This window comes from Hordeum vulgare, chromosome 6H (genome assembly GCF_904849725.1).
Source record: "Hordeum vulgare subsp. vulgare chromosome 6H, MorexV3_pseudomolecules_assembly, whole genome shotgun sequence".
Taxonomy (NCBI): domain Eukaryota; kingdom Viridiplantae; phylum Streptophyta; class Magnoliopsida; order Poales; family Poaceae; genus Hordeum; species Hordeum vulgare.
In genome coordinates, this window is record NC_058523.1 from 300,750,782 (window position 1) to 300,768,181 (window position 17,400).

A 17,400-nucleotide genomic window follows, 5' to 3' on the forward strand; every position below is an offset into this window, starting at 1 on the left:
GTCGATCCTAAAAATGCTGACAAGGTGTGCAAGCTCCAGCGATCCATTTATGGACTGGTGCAAGCATCTCGGAGTTGGAACAAACGCTTTGATGAGGTGATCAAAGCATTTGGGTTTATACAAGTGGTTGGAGAATCTTGTATTTACAAGAAAGTGAGTGGGAGCTCTGTGGCGTTTCTAATATTATATGTGGATGACATATTACTGATTGGAAACAACGTAGAGCTTTTGGAGAGCATAAAAGGTTACTTGAATAAAAGTTTCTCTATGAAGGACCTAGGAGAAGCTGCTTACATTCTAGGCATTAAGATCTATAGGGATAGATCAAAACGCGTGATAGGACTTTCACAAAGCACATACCTTGATAAAGTTTTGAAGAGGTTCAAAATGGAACAGTCCAAGAAAGGGTTCTTGCCAGTTTTACAAGGTACGAGATTGAGTAAGACTCAGTGCCCAGCAACTGATGAAGATAGAGAGCATATGCGCTCCGTCCCCTATGCTTCAGCCATAGGTTCTATCATGTATGCGATGCTGTGCACTAGACCATATGTTAGCCTGGCCATAAGTATGGCAGGTAGGTTCCAGAGTAATCCAGGAGTGGATCACTGGACAGCGGTCAAGAATATCCTGAAGTACCTGGAAAGGACTAAGGAGATGTTTCTCGTATATGGAGGTGACGAAGAGCTCGCCGTAAAAGGTTACGTCGATGCAAGCTTTGACACAGATCCGGACGACTCTAAGTCGCAAACCGGATACGTATTTATTCTTAATGGGGGTGCAGTAAGCTGGTGCAGTTCCAAGCAAAGCGTCGTAGCAGATTCTACATGTGAAGCGGAGTACATGGCTGCCTCGGAGGCGGCTAAGGAGGGTGTCTGGATGAAGCAGTTCATGACGGATCTTGGAGTGGTGCCAAGTGCACTAGATCCAATAACCTTGTTCTGTGACAACACGGGTGCCATTGCCTTAGCAAAGGAACCACGTTTTCACAAGAAGACCAGACACATCAAACGACGCTTCAACCTCATCCGCGACTACGTCGAGGAAGAGGACGTAAATATATGCAAAGTGCACACGGATCTGAATGTAGCAGACCCGCTGACTAAACCTCTTCCACGGCCAAAACATGATCGACACCAGAACTGTATGGGTGTTAGATTTATTACAATGTAATTCACATGGTGATGTGAGGGCTAGATTATTGACTCTAGTGCAAGTGGGAGACTGTTGGAATTATGCCCTAGAGGCAATAATAAATATAGTTATTATTATAATTCCTGTATCAAGATAATAGTTTATTATCCATGCTATAATTGTATTGAATGAAGACTCATTTACATGTGTGGATACATAGACAAAACACCGTCCCTAGCATGCCTCTAGTTGGCTAGCCAGTTGGTCAATGATAGTCAGTGTCTTCTGATTATGAACAAGGTGTTGTTGCTTGATAACTGGATCACGTCATTGGGAGAATCACGTGATGGACTAGACCCAAACTAATAGACGTAGCATGTTGATCGTGTCATTTTGTTGCTACTGTTTTCTGCGTGTCAAGTATTTATTCCTATGACCATGAGATCATATAACTCACTGACACCGGAGGAATGCTTTGTGTGTATCAAACGTCGCAACGTAACTGGGTGACTATAAATATGCTCTACAGGTATCTCCGAAGGTGTTAGTTGAGTTAGTATGGATCAAGACTGGGATTTGTCACTCCGTGTGACGGAGAGGTATCTCGGGGCCCACTCGGTAATACAACATCACACACAAGCCTTGCAAGCAATGTATCTTAGTGTAAGTTGCGGGATCTTGTATTACGGAACGAGTAAAGAGACTTGCCGGTAAACGAGATTGAAAATAGGTATGCGGATACTGACGATCGAATCTCGGGCAAGTAACATACCGAAGGACAAAGGGAATGACATACGGGATTATACGAATCCTTGGCACTGAGGTTCAAACGATAAGATCTTCGTAGAATATGTAGGATCCAATATGGGCATCCAGGTCCCGCTATTGGATATTGACCGAGGAGTCTCTCGGGTCATGTCCACATAGTTCTCGAACCCGCAGGGTCTGCACACTTAAGGTTCAACGTTGTTTTATGCGTATTTGAGTTATATGGTTGGTTACCGAATGTTGTTCGGAGTCCCGGATGAGATCACGGACGTCACGAGGGTTTCCGGAATGGTCCGGAAACGAAGATTGATATATAGGATGACCTCATTTGATTACCGGAAGGTTTTCGGAGTTACCGGGAATGTACCGGGAATGACGAATGGGTTCCGGGAGTTCACCGGGGGGGGCAACCCACCCCGGGGAAGCCCATAGGCCATAAGGGTGGCGCACCAGCCCTTAGTGGGCTGGTGGGACAGCCCAAAAGGGCCCTATGCGCCAAGGATAAGAAATCAAAGGAAAAAGGAAAAAAAAGGAGGAGGTGGGAAGGGAGGGGGACTCCCTCCCACCAAACCTAGTCCAACTCGGTTTGGGGGGGGAGAGTCCTCCCCCTTGGCTCGGCCGACCCCTTGAGGGTCCTTGGACCCCAAGGCAAGGCCCCCCTCCCTCCCACCTATATATACGGAGGTTTTAGGGCTGATTTGAGACGACTTTTCCACGGCGGCCCGACCACATACCTCCACAGTTTTTCCTCTAGATCGTGTTTCTGCGGAGCTCGGGCGGAGCCCTGCTGAGACAAGGTCATCACCAACCTCCGGAGCGCCGTCACGTTGCCGGAGAACTCTTCTACCTCTCCGTCTCTCTTGCTGGATCAAGAAGGCCGAGATCATCGTCGAGTTGTACGTGTGCTGAACGCGGAGGTGCCGTCCGTTCGGTACTAGATCGTGGGACTGATCGCGGGATTGTTCGCGGGGCGGATCGAGGGACGTGAGGACGTTCCACTACATCAACCGCGTTCTCTAACGCTTCTGCTGTACGATCTACAAGGGTACGTAGATCACTCATCCCCTCGCGTAGATGGACATCACCATGATAGGTCTTCGTGCGCGTAGGAAAATTTTTGTTTCCCATGCGACGTTCCCGAACACAACCCAGTGACGTCTCCTGCGCCTTGAGCCAGCAAGGAGAGAGGAGAGGTTGAGGGAGAGCTCCGACAGCACGACAGTGTGGTGATGGTGGAGCTGCGTGGTACTCCGACAGGACTTCGCCAAGCGCTACGGAGGATGAGGAGGAGGAGGAGAGGTAGGGCTGCGCCGTGGAGAGGTGAAACTTGTGTGTCTAGCAGCCCTAAACCCTCACATATATATAGGGGGAGGAGGAGGGGTGCGCGCCACCCCTAGGGTTTCCCTAGTTGGTGCAGCAGCCCCTTAGATGGGAGAGGGGCGGCGGCCAGGAGGGGGAGGGGGCGGCGCCCTAGGGTGGGCTTGGCCCCCAAGGCAGCTCCCGCGCCTAGGGTTTGCCCCCCTTAGCCCTCTTTTGCGCCTTGGTCCCTTGGCGGTGGCGCACCAGCCCACCTAGGGACTGGTTCCCACTCACTTTTGGCCCATGTAGCCTCTTGGGGCTGGTGTCCCCTCCCGGTGGACCCCCGGAACCCTTCCGGTGGTCCCTGTACAATAGCGACGATCTCCGAAACTCTTCCGATGATCAAAACTCCACTACCTATATATGAATCTTTACCTCCGGACCATTCTGGAACTCCTCGTGACATCCGGGATCTCATCCGGGACTCCGAACAACCTTCGGTAACCACATACGATTCCCATTACAACCCTAGCATCATCGAACCTTAAGTGTGTAGACCCTACGGGTTCGAGAACCATGCAGACATGACCGAGACACCTCTCCGGTCAATAACCAACAGCGGAGGAAGTGAGCCTAGCTCACTTGGCTAGTGGAGTAGATGTACAACCCAGCCACCCAGGTTCAAGTCCCCACGGGCGCGAATTTGGGTTCTTATTATTTAAAAAAAAAACTCGTTGTGGGGGCTTTCCCTTATAGTTTTCCTTCAAAAAGAAAATAACCAACAGCGGGGTCTGGATATGCATGTTGGTTCCCACATGTTCCACGATGATCTCATCTGATGAACCACGATGTCGGGGATTCGGTCAATCTTGTATGCAATTCCCTTTGTCTACCGGTATAATACTTGCCCGAGATTCGATCATCGGTATCCCTATACCTACTGGTGGTGGTTTGGATCTGGGGCGCAAGGGAGATGGAGAGCTGCTGGAGAGGGCGGAGCGGAGGAGAGGAGGGGATCTGGTGGTGGCCTTGTTGCGGAGGAGTCGATCTAGTTGTGGCCTTGTTGGAGAGGAGCGGATCCAGCGATCTGGCAACGAGGTCCACCATGGCTGAGGGTTGCGGGCACGAGATATGGATCTGACGGGAGGGGAGGAGAGAGCGACACGAGGGGACCCCAGAGGTGTGCTGCGCACCGGCAAGAGCCGCGTCAACTCGCCGGAATCGAACGACACAGGTGACGGCGGTAGAGGAGTTGCGGGAGGGGCAGAGAGAGGGCTCGTGGGGGAAGAAGGGGGCTAGTGGTTTTCTTTAGATTAGGTCAAACGAGATACGTTGGATCCGTAGGGTGTGGACGGCCTAGATCGGCTACAGTGGGGTGATCCATGGGAGGGTGCTTTCTACCTCCTGATTGGTTCAAAATATGTGTCATTGAAAATAGTTTTTAGTGCTATAAACACAAGAAATTTTGTGAAGCAGCTACCAAAAATAATATACAAAATGACAACATTAAAATTTTCACTAAAGTTAGACCATATTTTATGGATGATCACCAACGTGTATGCACTTCTCATGTTTCTAGCTATTTTCACTCATTCAAACGGTTTTCTATCGAATCACATGGAACCGGGTCAAATATGAACTACAGCTGCCTCATAGTTTACTCATTATTTTTTCCAAAAAATATTTTCATGTATATAGGTATCTATTTCATCAGAGATACATCAAGAGTTTTGCAAGCTTCCACCCTTAGCTTCGAAAGGTCGTGCCCGCCGTTTTGACCCCGTTTTGAAAGCGGCATAAAGAATTAAAAAAAACCTTTGCATTGTGTCATTATATGTGACCAAGTTACTAGGAAAATTAATAAACTTGGACTACGACAATTATTTTCGAAAAGTGTTCTCAGAAATGAACTATCATGTGTGAAGATTCAATGCTTTCAAGCCAAATGATCAAACTTATGGCCACATTCATGGCATAGTTTGTTCAAATGATCTAATATTGTGCAAAAGGATGCATTTTGGAATGATAAACAATGTTGACTAAGGAAGTTTTCATTTTCTTTGCGTAAAAGTTTTGTTTTCCATTTTTCGAGTGCCCAAAATGAGTTTTTTTGTGAAGGACCTACGACATATTTGTTGCAAAATTGGACCAAATCATTTTTATAAAATACTAGGACATATTTAATGTATAATTGACCAAATGGTTCAGTGTCAAAACCTTTTATCCACCGCTCGTGGAAAAGACAAATTTCTCCTCATTCAGTTGAAAGAGGGTCAAATTTGAAGTGCAGATGCATTATACTTTGCTCTTTATTTTTCCCAAAAATCATGTTTAGATACATAAGTATACATTTAATCAGAGAAACACCAAAAGTTTTCGAAGATTCAACCACTAGCTAGGAACGGTCATGCCCGTAGTTTTGACCGCATTTTGAAATGGGCATGAAAAATTCAAACAATATCAAAAAATTGGAAAACCTTCATATTGTGTCATTATATGTGACCAAGTTACTAGAAAAAATAAGAAACTTGTAATACGACAATTATTTTTTTAAAATGTTCTCAGAAATGAGCTATCATGTGTGAAGGTTCATGGCTTTCAAGCCAAATGATCAATCTTATGGCCACGTTTATGGCATAGTTTGTACAAATGATATAATATTGTGCACAAGGGTGCATATTGAAATGGCAAGCAATGTTGCCTAAGGAGTTTTCATTTTCTTTGAACGAAAAATTCATTTTCCATTTTTCGAGTGCTCAAAATAAGTTTTCTTGTGAAGGACCTACAATATATTTGTTGCAAAATTGGATGAAATCATTTTTATAAAATACTAGGACATATTTAATGTACAATTGACCAAATGATTCGGTGTCAAAACCTTTTATCCACCGCTGGTGAAAAAGACAAATTTCTGTCGATTTAGTTGGAAACAGGTCAAATTTGAACTGTAGCTGACTTAGTACTTTGCTCTTTATTTTTCCCAAAAATCATTTTAGGTACATAAGTACCATTTAATCAGAAAAACACCAAAAGTTTTTCAAGATTCAACGACCAGCTAGGAACGGTCATGACCGTTGTTTTGACCGAATTTTGAAATGGGCATGAAAAATTCAAAAAAAATAAAAAAAATGTAAAACCTTCATATTGTGTCATTATATGTGACTAAGTTACCAGGAAAAATAATAAACTTGTAATACGATAATTATTTTTAAAAAGTGTTCTCATAAATGAGCTATCACGTGTGAAGGTTCATAGCTTTCCAGCCAAATGATCAATCTTATGGCCACATTCATGGCATAATTTGTACAAATGATATAATATTGTGCACAATGGTGCATCTTGGAATGGCAAGCAATGTTGCCTAAGGAAGTTTTCAGTTTCTTTGGACGGAAAATTCATTTTCCATTTTCGAGTGCCCAAAATGATTTTTTTTGTGAAGGACCTACAATATATTTGTTGCAAAATTGGACCAAATATTTTTTTATAAAATACTAGGACATATTTAATGTACAGTTGACCAGATGGTTCGGTGTATTTTATCCACCGCTCGTGAAAAAGACAAATTTCTGCCGATTCAGATGGAAGCATGTCAAATTTGAACTGCAACTGCATTATACTTTGCTCTTTATTTTTCCCAAAAATAATTTTTAGGTACATAAGTGTCCATTTAATCAGAGATACATGGTGTGGTGGCAAGACATCGAGGTTTGGATGGTGTTTGAGGGCCCCAACTCCAGAGCGTGTAAACGAGCATGCCAACCGCGTGGTCACCGCGTGACTGTGGCATTGCCACGCATTCTGGACAGCGTAGGCATGTCTGGTGGGTTGATCACTCCCACGTTATGTGTTAGTAAGAATAATAGAACAGAAGAATCTCACGAGTAGACTGAAATAAGCTCAAACATGAATTAGCAGCCAAGTGTTTGATCAGTGGTGGGGGAAATTTACATGGCCAATGGGCCTAATTTTTGGGTGAGAATGATCATCTACTAAGGAGACTGTCTTGGCAAATTTTCAGCTCAAATGAAGGAGCCTAGGTGGCACTTGCTTTGGAAAGTACCAGACTGGGCAGAAATATGGATGTTGAAGCTGAGCTCAAATGAATGAATGGATTGATCTAAAATTTGGTGGAGGATGGTGATTTGGGCATAGGAAAGTACTGTACAAAAATTATACCATTTGGGCATGCCAAAGTGGTACTTCCTTCACAATGCTCTTCTTTGGACAGAAACTTGTAAACATTATTGAGAGTAATTGGATAAATGAAATGAGCTCAAATTTGGTGTAGATAAGTTATACACGTAGGAACATGCCCTGGTAAATTTTTAGCAATAATTAAGAAATCTAAAATATATTTGCTTCACAAACTAAAAATATGACCAGAATAAAAGATTAGATGATGAGCTCACATGGATTTCTGGATAGAGCTCAAATTTTGTGGAGAGTGATCATTTGGGCATATAGAATATTTGGAAAAATCTTAGATCATTTGGATATTCCTAGCTAGTACTTCCATCACAAAGCTTCTCTTTGGATAGAAAATTTGGAAATTTGCTGAGGAAGATTTAATAGGCAAATAGAGCTGAATATTGGCATGTGGTAATTATTTGGATATCTAAGATAGCAAAAAAAGTTTGCGGACAATAGGATGTGTCTAGATAGCACTTGCTTTGCAATGTGCCAATCTGGACAGAAAATAGAAATTGAAGATGTGCCCACATAAATGATTGGATGGAGCTGAAATTTGGAGGAGTATGATAATTTGGTCATATGAAGACACTATAAACATTTCATACCATTTGAATAAACAAAACTGGTACTTCCTTCACAATGCTCTCCACTCAACAGAACATTGGGAAAAATATTGATGGAAATTGGCTAAATTAAATGAGCGAAAATTTGGTGGAGGGAGGTTACATGGTCAGGGTCATGTTCTGGTAAATTTTCATCATTTATAAAGCAATATAAAATGTAGTTGCTTCGCAAACTAAAAATATTACCACAAACAAAGATTCAATGGTGAGCTCACATGGATTGTTAGATGGCGCTCAAATTTTGTGGAGAGCTATTATTTGGGCATATATAAGATGTGGCAAAAATTCAAGTCATTAGGTTACTCGTGGATAGTACTGCCTTCACAAAGCTTCTAGTTGAACAAAAACTTTGGAAATTTGCTGAGAAAGATTTACTTGGCAAATGGAGATGAATTTTTTCATGAGGCAATGATATGGATAGGAAGAGTGCCCAAAAATTTTATGGGAAATTATGAAAATATAAATAGCACTTCCTTCACAAAGTGCTATTCTGAACAGAATAGGAAAATGAATATTGCTGAATTATTTTTGAACTAGGAAAGGAATGGTTTTGACATATTTGAGGAGTATATGATCCAAAGAATTTATGAGAATTTTTGGAGAATTTTGGGAATGGCAGAATAGTAGGTTGCTTCACAAACAAGGGCAAAAATTGACACATGGACATGACACATAGGCAAAGCTAATGATGTGGCGCCTAGTCATAGCTATGACCATCTATATTGGTCATAATTAGCTAGAAATTAGGCAGCAGACGAGTGTTATCTGCTTTAAGACCATTTCCCGTAAGGAAATTACGACCTTTTTTGACCAAATTGGACGTTATGCTTTGGGGTTGGAGCCTCCCGAACAGCTTACGACCAATTGATCTCAAATAGTCGTAGATTTACAACCATTTCTGCCAGGGTAAATGCCATAAGGTCACTAGTTGACATATTTCTTGTAGTGCAATCACGCCCTGATAGATCACCCTCATAGATCAAATCTCCTAACTAAATCCAAAATGACTCCAAACTCAATTCAAAAATATCTCCTCACTAGATCCAAAATAACTCCAAACTCAATTCAAAATATCTCTTAACTAAATCCAAAATAACTCCAAACTCAATACAAAATATCTCCTAACTAAATCCAAAATATGTCATAACTATATACAAACTACACTTTCTTTGGATCCAAATCTGCTGACAACTTTCTCATGCCACATAACCCAAACTAAGTCCAAAAGATATCCTAACTAAATCCGAATTACACTTCCTTTGAATCCAAATATAGTCAAAACTTCCTCAGATTACATATCCTATAAACCCTAATCAAATCTGATCCTTTCGGTACTATGCAAAAGGGACCAGACAAGATTAGAGATGGCTAGGAACTTACATCTCAAAGGTCGTTGCCAAGAACCGGCATGATAAAGTTGATGGACAACGATGACGATGATCTAGCCTCGCGTCGGGGAAGGGGCGTCCAATCGGGGAAGTAGGGGATTAGGTAGCTTCTCGAAAGATCTGGCACCGCATAACCCGAGGGATCGCGTGCGAGGGAGGAGGATGAGAAGGGAGTGGCACGACGAGTGCGTGCGGTGTTGATCGACAGTGATCGAGGGCGATGATGTGTTCGTTGGAGACTAGGGTTTGAGAGGAGGCGAGGAATCACTCTAATGCAAATTTAAATGACCATGCACGATGACATTTAGTTCTAATTAAGTGCTATATTAATGTAATTAACTTGATTTAAAATTTTAGGACAATAATACCCCTAGACTTAATTGGGCCAACTAAACTTAAATATTTTTCTAGGTCAAAAATGCTCTTGTGCTTAAATAAGGCCCTCAATCACTGGATCGTCCATATAATACACGTGCTCTCGTGTATTGCAGTGCACCATAAAATTTCCCGTTTAGATTACTAAAGAAGTGATCTAAACTACTCTTATATTTTATTTATTTCAAAGGGAATACTTTGCAATACGATTTGCTTCTGATTAGGTGGTTTCCTTCGGATGATCTATCCTTTTGATGTCTGTTGTTGTATTTTCTATTTTGGCCTTTCTATGTTTCTAGCTTTTATTATTTCCTTCATATAGACTTTTTCTTTATCTGATTACTTTGGTTTGTGAATATAGTATGTAACATTTATTTGAAAATCACAAAAGAAATAGCAGCAGAGTTCTATTGTTTCCCTTTAAAGAAACCGAAAACATAAATAAAAAAGGATGACTCTGCAAGACCTCTGGCCAAATTCATCTACTCCCTCCGTTCGTTTTTATAAGATGTTTCAGATAGCTTGTTTTGCACTAATTTAGGCAGTGAATGTCTAAAACGTCTTATAAAAGTGAACAGAGGGAGTAGTATAAAATAACTGGGTCGGAGGAAATGAGTTCTCATTGCACCACTTCCCATTTGTTTAGCACTTACCAGATATCATAGACATGCCTTCTCGTGAGGTAGTCAACAAGCAAACCATTTTATGCTGCGACGGAACACACAGAAATGCAGTCGACTTAGTTACACTTTTTTCGGTTCCTATTACAGTCTGTACGTGTTACAGTGGAAGGTTCATTGATCTTTAGTTGAGTCATTCATCTGATTTACACCTCACGTGGTGATACCATCTCTGCTACTCAACTGTCATCATCAGTCTCATCGGAAACCAAGTTTTGGTTCATGACAAACCTCAGACTGTCACCCTCTTCAAGCTCCCACTGCTTTCTGAGTTCACCAATGGCTCTTGCTGCAGAGCTAGCTACAGCGGGATTGGAATCTTGAGCCAATCTCTGCAGTTAAAAGAAGGGTCAACCCATATTTAAAGGAAAACACTGAAACAACTTTACTTTCCAAAGTAAAATCAATAACACAGGTCATGTAACGATAAGTGAGAATTATATAGAGAGGGCTTCCCATTCAATGGATGGAGCTTTGATGGTGGAAAAGTGTACGAATAGATTCAATGGCTTGGAGCTTTCATGGTGGAGAAGCATACAAATAGATGACATCTTCAAAGAGAACTAGATAATTGCCCATGGGTTGCAACGGGGGCATAAGTATTCTACTCCCTCCGATCCATATTACTTGTCGCTGGTTTAGTACAAACTAACTTTGTACTAGTCGTATAGCTACTCAACTTTACACATGGATCGGAGGGAGTATTGAATTAGCCTCTGATTCACATGTCCATATTAATTTGAGTAGCTGATTGTTTTAGTCTAGTCTTATAGACTTGTAAAGTTGTAACTCTAGTGTTTCTATCAATGAGTCGAGATGCATGTTTTGCATTTTCTTCGGGAAAAAATATAAATTTACTCAAATTGCATTTCATGTCAAATGTCCAGAACATCACCTATTTACAATCTGACGTTGTAACAGAGCGCAGATTGATTGGGGATCTCAGTGGTTGAAGCCACATATAAGAATTTCAGACATGAACAACCCAACAGTCATATGGTTCTTCTTTCGGTAACATATGAGGGATTTATGCTAACCTGTAATGCGCCCATCCCAGCATTCCCTAGGGTCCACATGGATGGAGCGGCAGCCAATGCATTAGCCAAAGCTTTCCTACAAGGAGTAAAAGCAAATAATTGACACCGATTCAACATATAACACCAAAATAGTATAGAACAAAACACAGCTCAGTGATCGGGACACTGAGCTACAAAGGTCCTGCAGTAATTCTAGCAAACTACTTATTCATTTTATTTGCTATTTGTAGATCCAGACAAAGAAAAGGCTCAAGTACACTGGTCTCCGAGCTACCATCCGGCTCAAGTTCAGACCGGTCTCGCTGACACCATGACCAAGAAGACCTCGAGCCCTCTCGCGCTCCAAACCCTCCTCGCGGCAACAAACTACAAGACCTAATCCTAGAAGGTGAACGAGGACACCGTGAAACTCAAGAGCAACGTGTGAATGAAAACCGAGAATGCCAAATGCATCAAGAAAAATAAAGGCGCCGTCAACAAGAAGAGTGTCACCTACAAGATGAAGAACGCAATGCGCACCACAGAGAAGAAGCTCGTAACGCTGATCAAGCAAATCAAACCTTTTGTGCTCAAAGCACGAATATCAAGAGCATGCCCCTCAAGTAAGAGAAGTTGGCAAGAGGACGAAGCTTGCCTTGAGCAACGCCACAAGATGCGACGCTTGGCCAATGCACGTTGCATTGATGGCCAACTACACAAGGAAGAGCATGACGAAAAACCACTGCCTCCATAACAAGAACAACGTCAATCTCGCAACCATCATGAAGCAGAGGAAAGCCTTGGCAAGCTCAAGTTCACAATGACTAAGTTATACGGCGGCATTGACCTCGAGGAACAAATATCATGGGCGCTCAAGGTAGACAAGATCTTCGGGCCCACGACTTCGACGAGCCAAAGGCAATTGCCGTGGCCTCCCTCTAGTTCAATAAGTATGCACTCATATGGTCTGAACAAGTACAAAAACTTTGACAAGAGAAAGGAGAAACCCCCTTTGCCACTTGGGATGGAATGAAGCAAGTCATGAGAGAGAGATTTGTGCCCACGCACTATAGAAGCGACCTCTTCAAGAAGCTCCAAGTTCTCAAGCAAGGGACCAAGACCATCGAACAGTACTACAAGAAGATGGAAATTGCAATGATCCACGCTAATGCCAAGAAGTCCAATGAGCAAACAATGGCACCCTAATTACCTCATCAAGAAAATTACGGACTTTCAACCCTATACAAAAACTTGCCTGAGTTGGTATACCATGTGTGCCTACCAAGCGCATTATGGTGACCAATGAAGACGAAGAATACGAATCTATGGGTGAAGGAAAATTGGAAGCTTTGCAACGTGTTGCTCGACACAACCAAGTAAACAAAGGCAAAGATGTTCATGTCTTCTATGACAATGATTCGAGCCCGACTCTCGTTATCTCCTAGATTCATTGATGGTGGTAGTTGCCATGACTTGGCAAGTGAAGAACTTTGATCCAAGTTGCGTTTCAAGTACAAGTGCCATCCTTGACCAGACATGGTCTAGTGGCTTAGTGACACCGGCACTATCAAGGTAGAGCACACAATTGAAGTCTCCTTTGATGAGGACATGGCTACCTTGGATATGATCACAAATATTGCATATGCGCGTATTTATAAGAGGTGAAGTACTTTTGTTTTATATAGCATAAATAAATCATTGCATAACTATTATCAGAAATCGCCTCAAATAAATACGCATATGCAATATTTGTGATCATATCCAAGGTAGCCATGTCCTCAATCCTCATCATCCTTCCAGATAAGTGCCTATGAGGATACCATAGAATGTGAAGTGGTTCTCATGACCGTGTGTCACCTTCTCTTGGGATGCCCATGGCTATTTCACTATGGAGTCATTCACGACGGGCACATCAATCACTATATCTTCAAGTGGAAGGGCAAGGAATATGTGCTTCATGCTATGACCCCCAACCAAATTATCGCCGACAAGACTCAAGCATGAACAAGTCCTTCACATGTGGACCACCAAGAAGAGAGTGTCATAAGTGAAAAAAAAAGAGTTTTCATGATGAGTTCCAATGAGGAAGTTGTCCTCTTAACCATCAAATTTGATTTGAGGGAAGTGAGTTAAAACCCATCGGTGCTTCACTTTGTGCTCTTGTACGAAGATGAAGCCATTTTGAATAACACCTCACACATCCTTCCTAGCTCTATGTCTACTGCCATTGTATGATATGTCACATTAGTGAGAAACTTTCTGGTGCTTAATTGAATTATCCCATACCTATGATAAGGAACTATATGCTTTGGTTCGTGTTTTACAAGTTTGGTGCCATTACCTTTAGCCTAAATAGTTCGCAATCCATTCCGATCATGAGTCACTTGTTAGAGTACTATATATATAGCCATGTAACCTTTCATATTTACCCGATTGTATAAGGGGTTTCTTGCATATTCTACACCTGTACATGTATATATATTGGCCTATGGCCTTATGGAGATACAAGTTACATATTTCCTAACATGCTATTAGAACCTTAGGGTTTTTTCGCACGCGCAACTCGTGCTCTCAATCCAATCCTCCGTCTACATGGTCGTCGTCCGTCCTCTATGAACGGCGCTGCTCTCCGATGTTCATCCACTGCAAGTCAACTCTTGCCCGAGCCGTCGGCTGCAGCTCCAACTCCCGCCCGAGCCACTGGCTGCAGCTCCCTCTGCCATCCTCACCACCAGCAGACGTCCCCGCCGGGTCCTGCCGTCGTCCTCGTCGGATCCCGCGCAAGCTACCGTTCCTGCTGCCATCCTCGCGGCCTGCTGCTGTTCTCCCCGGATCCCGCCGCCGGCCCTTCCTGCTGCTACTGCTCCGGATCCCGCTGCCGGCCGCCGCTGTTCTCGGCGGATCCTGTCGCCAGCCGCTGGATCTTGCCGGCCCTCCCTGCTACTGCTGCTATCACACGATATCTAATTCCCGTGTGTTTCTGCTTCCTGCTGCTGCCTCCTCCTCCTCGACCTGCCGCTGCTAGCCCTGGCTACGTTCCTGTTTGCTGGTTGCGGTGTTGTTCGCTACTGTTGCCTGGTCTGTCGACCGAAAAAAGACAAAAAAGACAAAAGAGAAAGAGATGTTTCCCTCGGGTCTGCATGTCCCTTGCTGCCCGGTGACTCCTGATGGTGTTTTCTTTACTACTCATGTCTCGCATCTGGGTCGTTCCACGACGCTTGATGCTCGTTCGTCTATACCGCCGTCCCCGTCGGTGTCTTCCGTAGGTTGTGTTGGTAGCTCTACTGCTGCTCCTCCTACGAGCTTCACATATGATGATTGTCGCTCTACACCGACCCCTCTCACGACTTTCACCGGTGTATGTCGCTCTTCCCCGACACCTCTCGCGACTTTCATCGGTTGTACTGGTGCATATGACTCCATCGACCGTGCTTCGCACACGCGTCTTCCCTTGGCACTTGGTGCTTGTCTGCATACGGCCTCGTCTTCACCACCGGCCTTTGCAGACGATATTGGTCATGCTACATCGCCACACTTAGCGGCTTCCATAGGTGGTGGTGGTCGCTTCGCTCCCGGTGCCATTACGTCGCCTACTTCAGCTATGTACTTCACCGAGGAGGAGATTGCGAGTTCGGTCCCTGCTGATTACCTCCGACTCTCTGTTGTCGGGTGCATCTACATCGACATCTTCAGTTGTGCCCCTGACTGAGCAAGAGATTGTGCGATTTCGATGCCTGATAGCTCGATCTTCTGGTTCTTCAGCGACAGGGTATGTTGGTTCTGCTACGGACTCTTCTGACATTGTGAGGACCACCTTCTACACAAACAGGTAGATCTCCATGGATTCTTGATACTGGAGCATCTTTTCATATGACTCATGATTATTCAACTCTGTCATCTACTCGACCTCTCGATTCTCCTGTTTATGTTCTTACTGCTGATGGTACTTCTCTCCCGGTTACTGGCTGAGGCACTCTTAGCACTTCATCTTTTCATGTTCCCGATGTTGCTCATGTTCCTCGGCTTACCATGCAACTCATTTCTGGTGGTCAGATTGTTGACTCAGGTTGCAGGATCATTCTCGACTTTGACTCATGTTCAGTTCTGGACTGTCACACTGGTGCTCTTCTTGGTGCTGGCCCCTGGTGCCGTGACTCTCAGGGTCTCTCTGTTGTCGGGTGCATCTACATCGACATCTTCAGTTGTGCCCCTGACTGAGCAAGAGATTGTGCGATTTCGATGCCTGATAGCTCGATCTTCTGGTTCTTCAGCGACAGGGTATGTTGGTTCTGCTGCGGACTCTTCTGACATTGTGAGGACCACCTTCTACACAAACAGGTAGATCTCCATGGATTCTTGATACTGGAGCATCTTTTCATATGACTCATGATTATTCAACTCTGTCATCTACTCGACCTCTCGATTCTCCTGTTTATGTTCTTACTGCTGATGGTACTTCTCTCCCGGTTACTGGCTGAGGCACTCTTAGCACTTCATCTTTTCATGTTCCCGATGTTGCTCATGTTCCTCGGCTTACCATGCAACTCATTTCTGGTGGTCAGATTGTTGACTCGGGTTGCAGGATCATTCTCGACTTTGACTCATGTTCAGTTCTGGACTGTCACACTGGTGCTCTTCTTGGTGCTGGCCCCTGGTGCCGTGACTCTCAGGGTCTCTAGAAGCTTGACTGGCTTCACCTTCCATCCGCTACCACCGTAGCTAGTCTCTCCACCTCTGTTGCCTTGTCTATCAACTCTTTTCAGCAGTGGCATCATCGCCATGGTCACTTATGTCGCTCTCGTCTCTCATCCTTAGTTCGGCGTGGTCTTCTTGGATCCGTCTCCGGCGGTGTGTCTTTAGACTGTCAGGGTTGTCGGCTTGGTAAACAGGTCCAGCTCCCTTTGCTTCGAAGGGAGGCCATCGCTACTATATTATCTTTATAGATGATTTCTCTCGACACACGTGGATATATTTCATGTCTTCTCATAGTGAGGTCTTATCTATCTATAAGCGATTTGCTGCCATGGTTCACACTTAGTTCTCTACGCCTATAAGAGTGTTTCGTGCTGACTCTGCTGGAGAGTATATCGCCAAGATGTTGCGTGGATTTCTTGCTGAGAAGGGTAGTTCTCTTCTCCTGGTGCTCATGCTTAGAATGGCGTGGCTGAGCGCAAGCATCGTCACCTTCTTGAGACGACTCGTGCGATGATGATCACTGCCTCTCTTCCGCCTCACTTTTGGGCAGAGGCTGTCTCCACTTCCACCAATCTCGTCAATCTTCAGCCATCCACTGCTTTCCAAGGTGGCGTTCCTTTCGAGCGTCTTTTTGATCGTTCTCCCGATTACTCAGCGCTTCGCATGTTTGGTTGTGTTTGCTATGTTCTTCTTGCCTCGTGAACGCACCAAACTATCCGCACAGTCAGTTGAGTGTGTCTTCTTAGGTTATAGTGATGAGCATAAGGGATATCGTTGTTGGGATCCTGCCGGTCGTCGGATGTGTATTTCTCGTGATGTGACTTTTGATGAGTCTCGTCCCTTCTACCCGTGTCCATCTTCCTCGACCTTTGCAGTGGAGGATATATCTTTCCTCACTTTTCCTGACACACCTACCACTCCTGTTGAGCCCTTGCCCGTTCGTCCTACTGTCCCTGCTTCTCCGACTATTGCAGATTTGACGCCATCATCTCCCATGGTTTCCACACCTCACATATCACAGGATTCTCCACCTTCATCCCCGATGTCTGCGTCACCCTCGCCTATTCCGAAGATTCCTCCTCGTATTCTCCCGTCTTTTCCTCAGTATTATACTCGTCGTTCACGTAATGTGGATGCGTCTACTGATGTGCCGTCCTCCTCGTCTCAGCCTACCTACGGCATGCGTCCTCATCCGCTTCCGCTTGTTGATTGCCTTGGTTTTTCAACCGCTAGT

The 17,400-nt window shown here is 44.1% G+C and overlaps 1 protein-coding gene across 3 annotated transcripts in view; it reads right to left on the reverse strand.

Moving 5' to 3' along the window:
* Positions 1-10,387: 10,387 nt before the first annotated feature.
* Positions 10,388-17,400, reverse strand: part of LOC123406395 (senescence-associated protein OSA15, chloroplastic) — a 35,521-nt gene continuing 28,508 nt past the window's right edge. For 2 of the 3 annotated variants that reach the window (XM_045099899.1, XM_045099898.1), the window contains exons 12-13: positions 11,493-11,568; positions 10,388-10,787 (exon numbers count right to left, since the gene is read on the reverse strand). In XM_045099899.1, coding sequence (XP_044955834.1) covers positions 10,635-10,787; positions 11,493-11,568 — 229 coding nt within the window. In that variant the 3' untranslated portion in view covers positions 10,388-10,634. The remainder of the gene's footprint in view (positions 10,788-11,492; positions 11,569-17,400) is intronic. The other variant, XM_045099900.1, reaches the window with a different exon arrangement.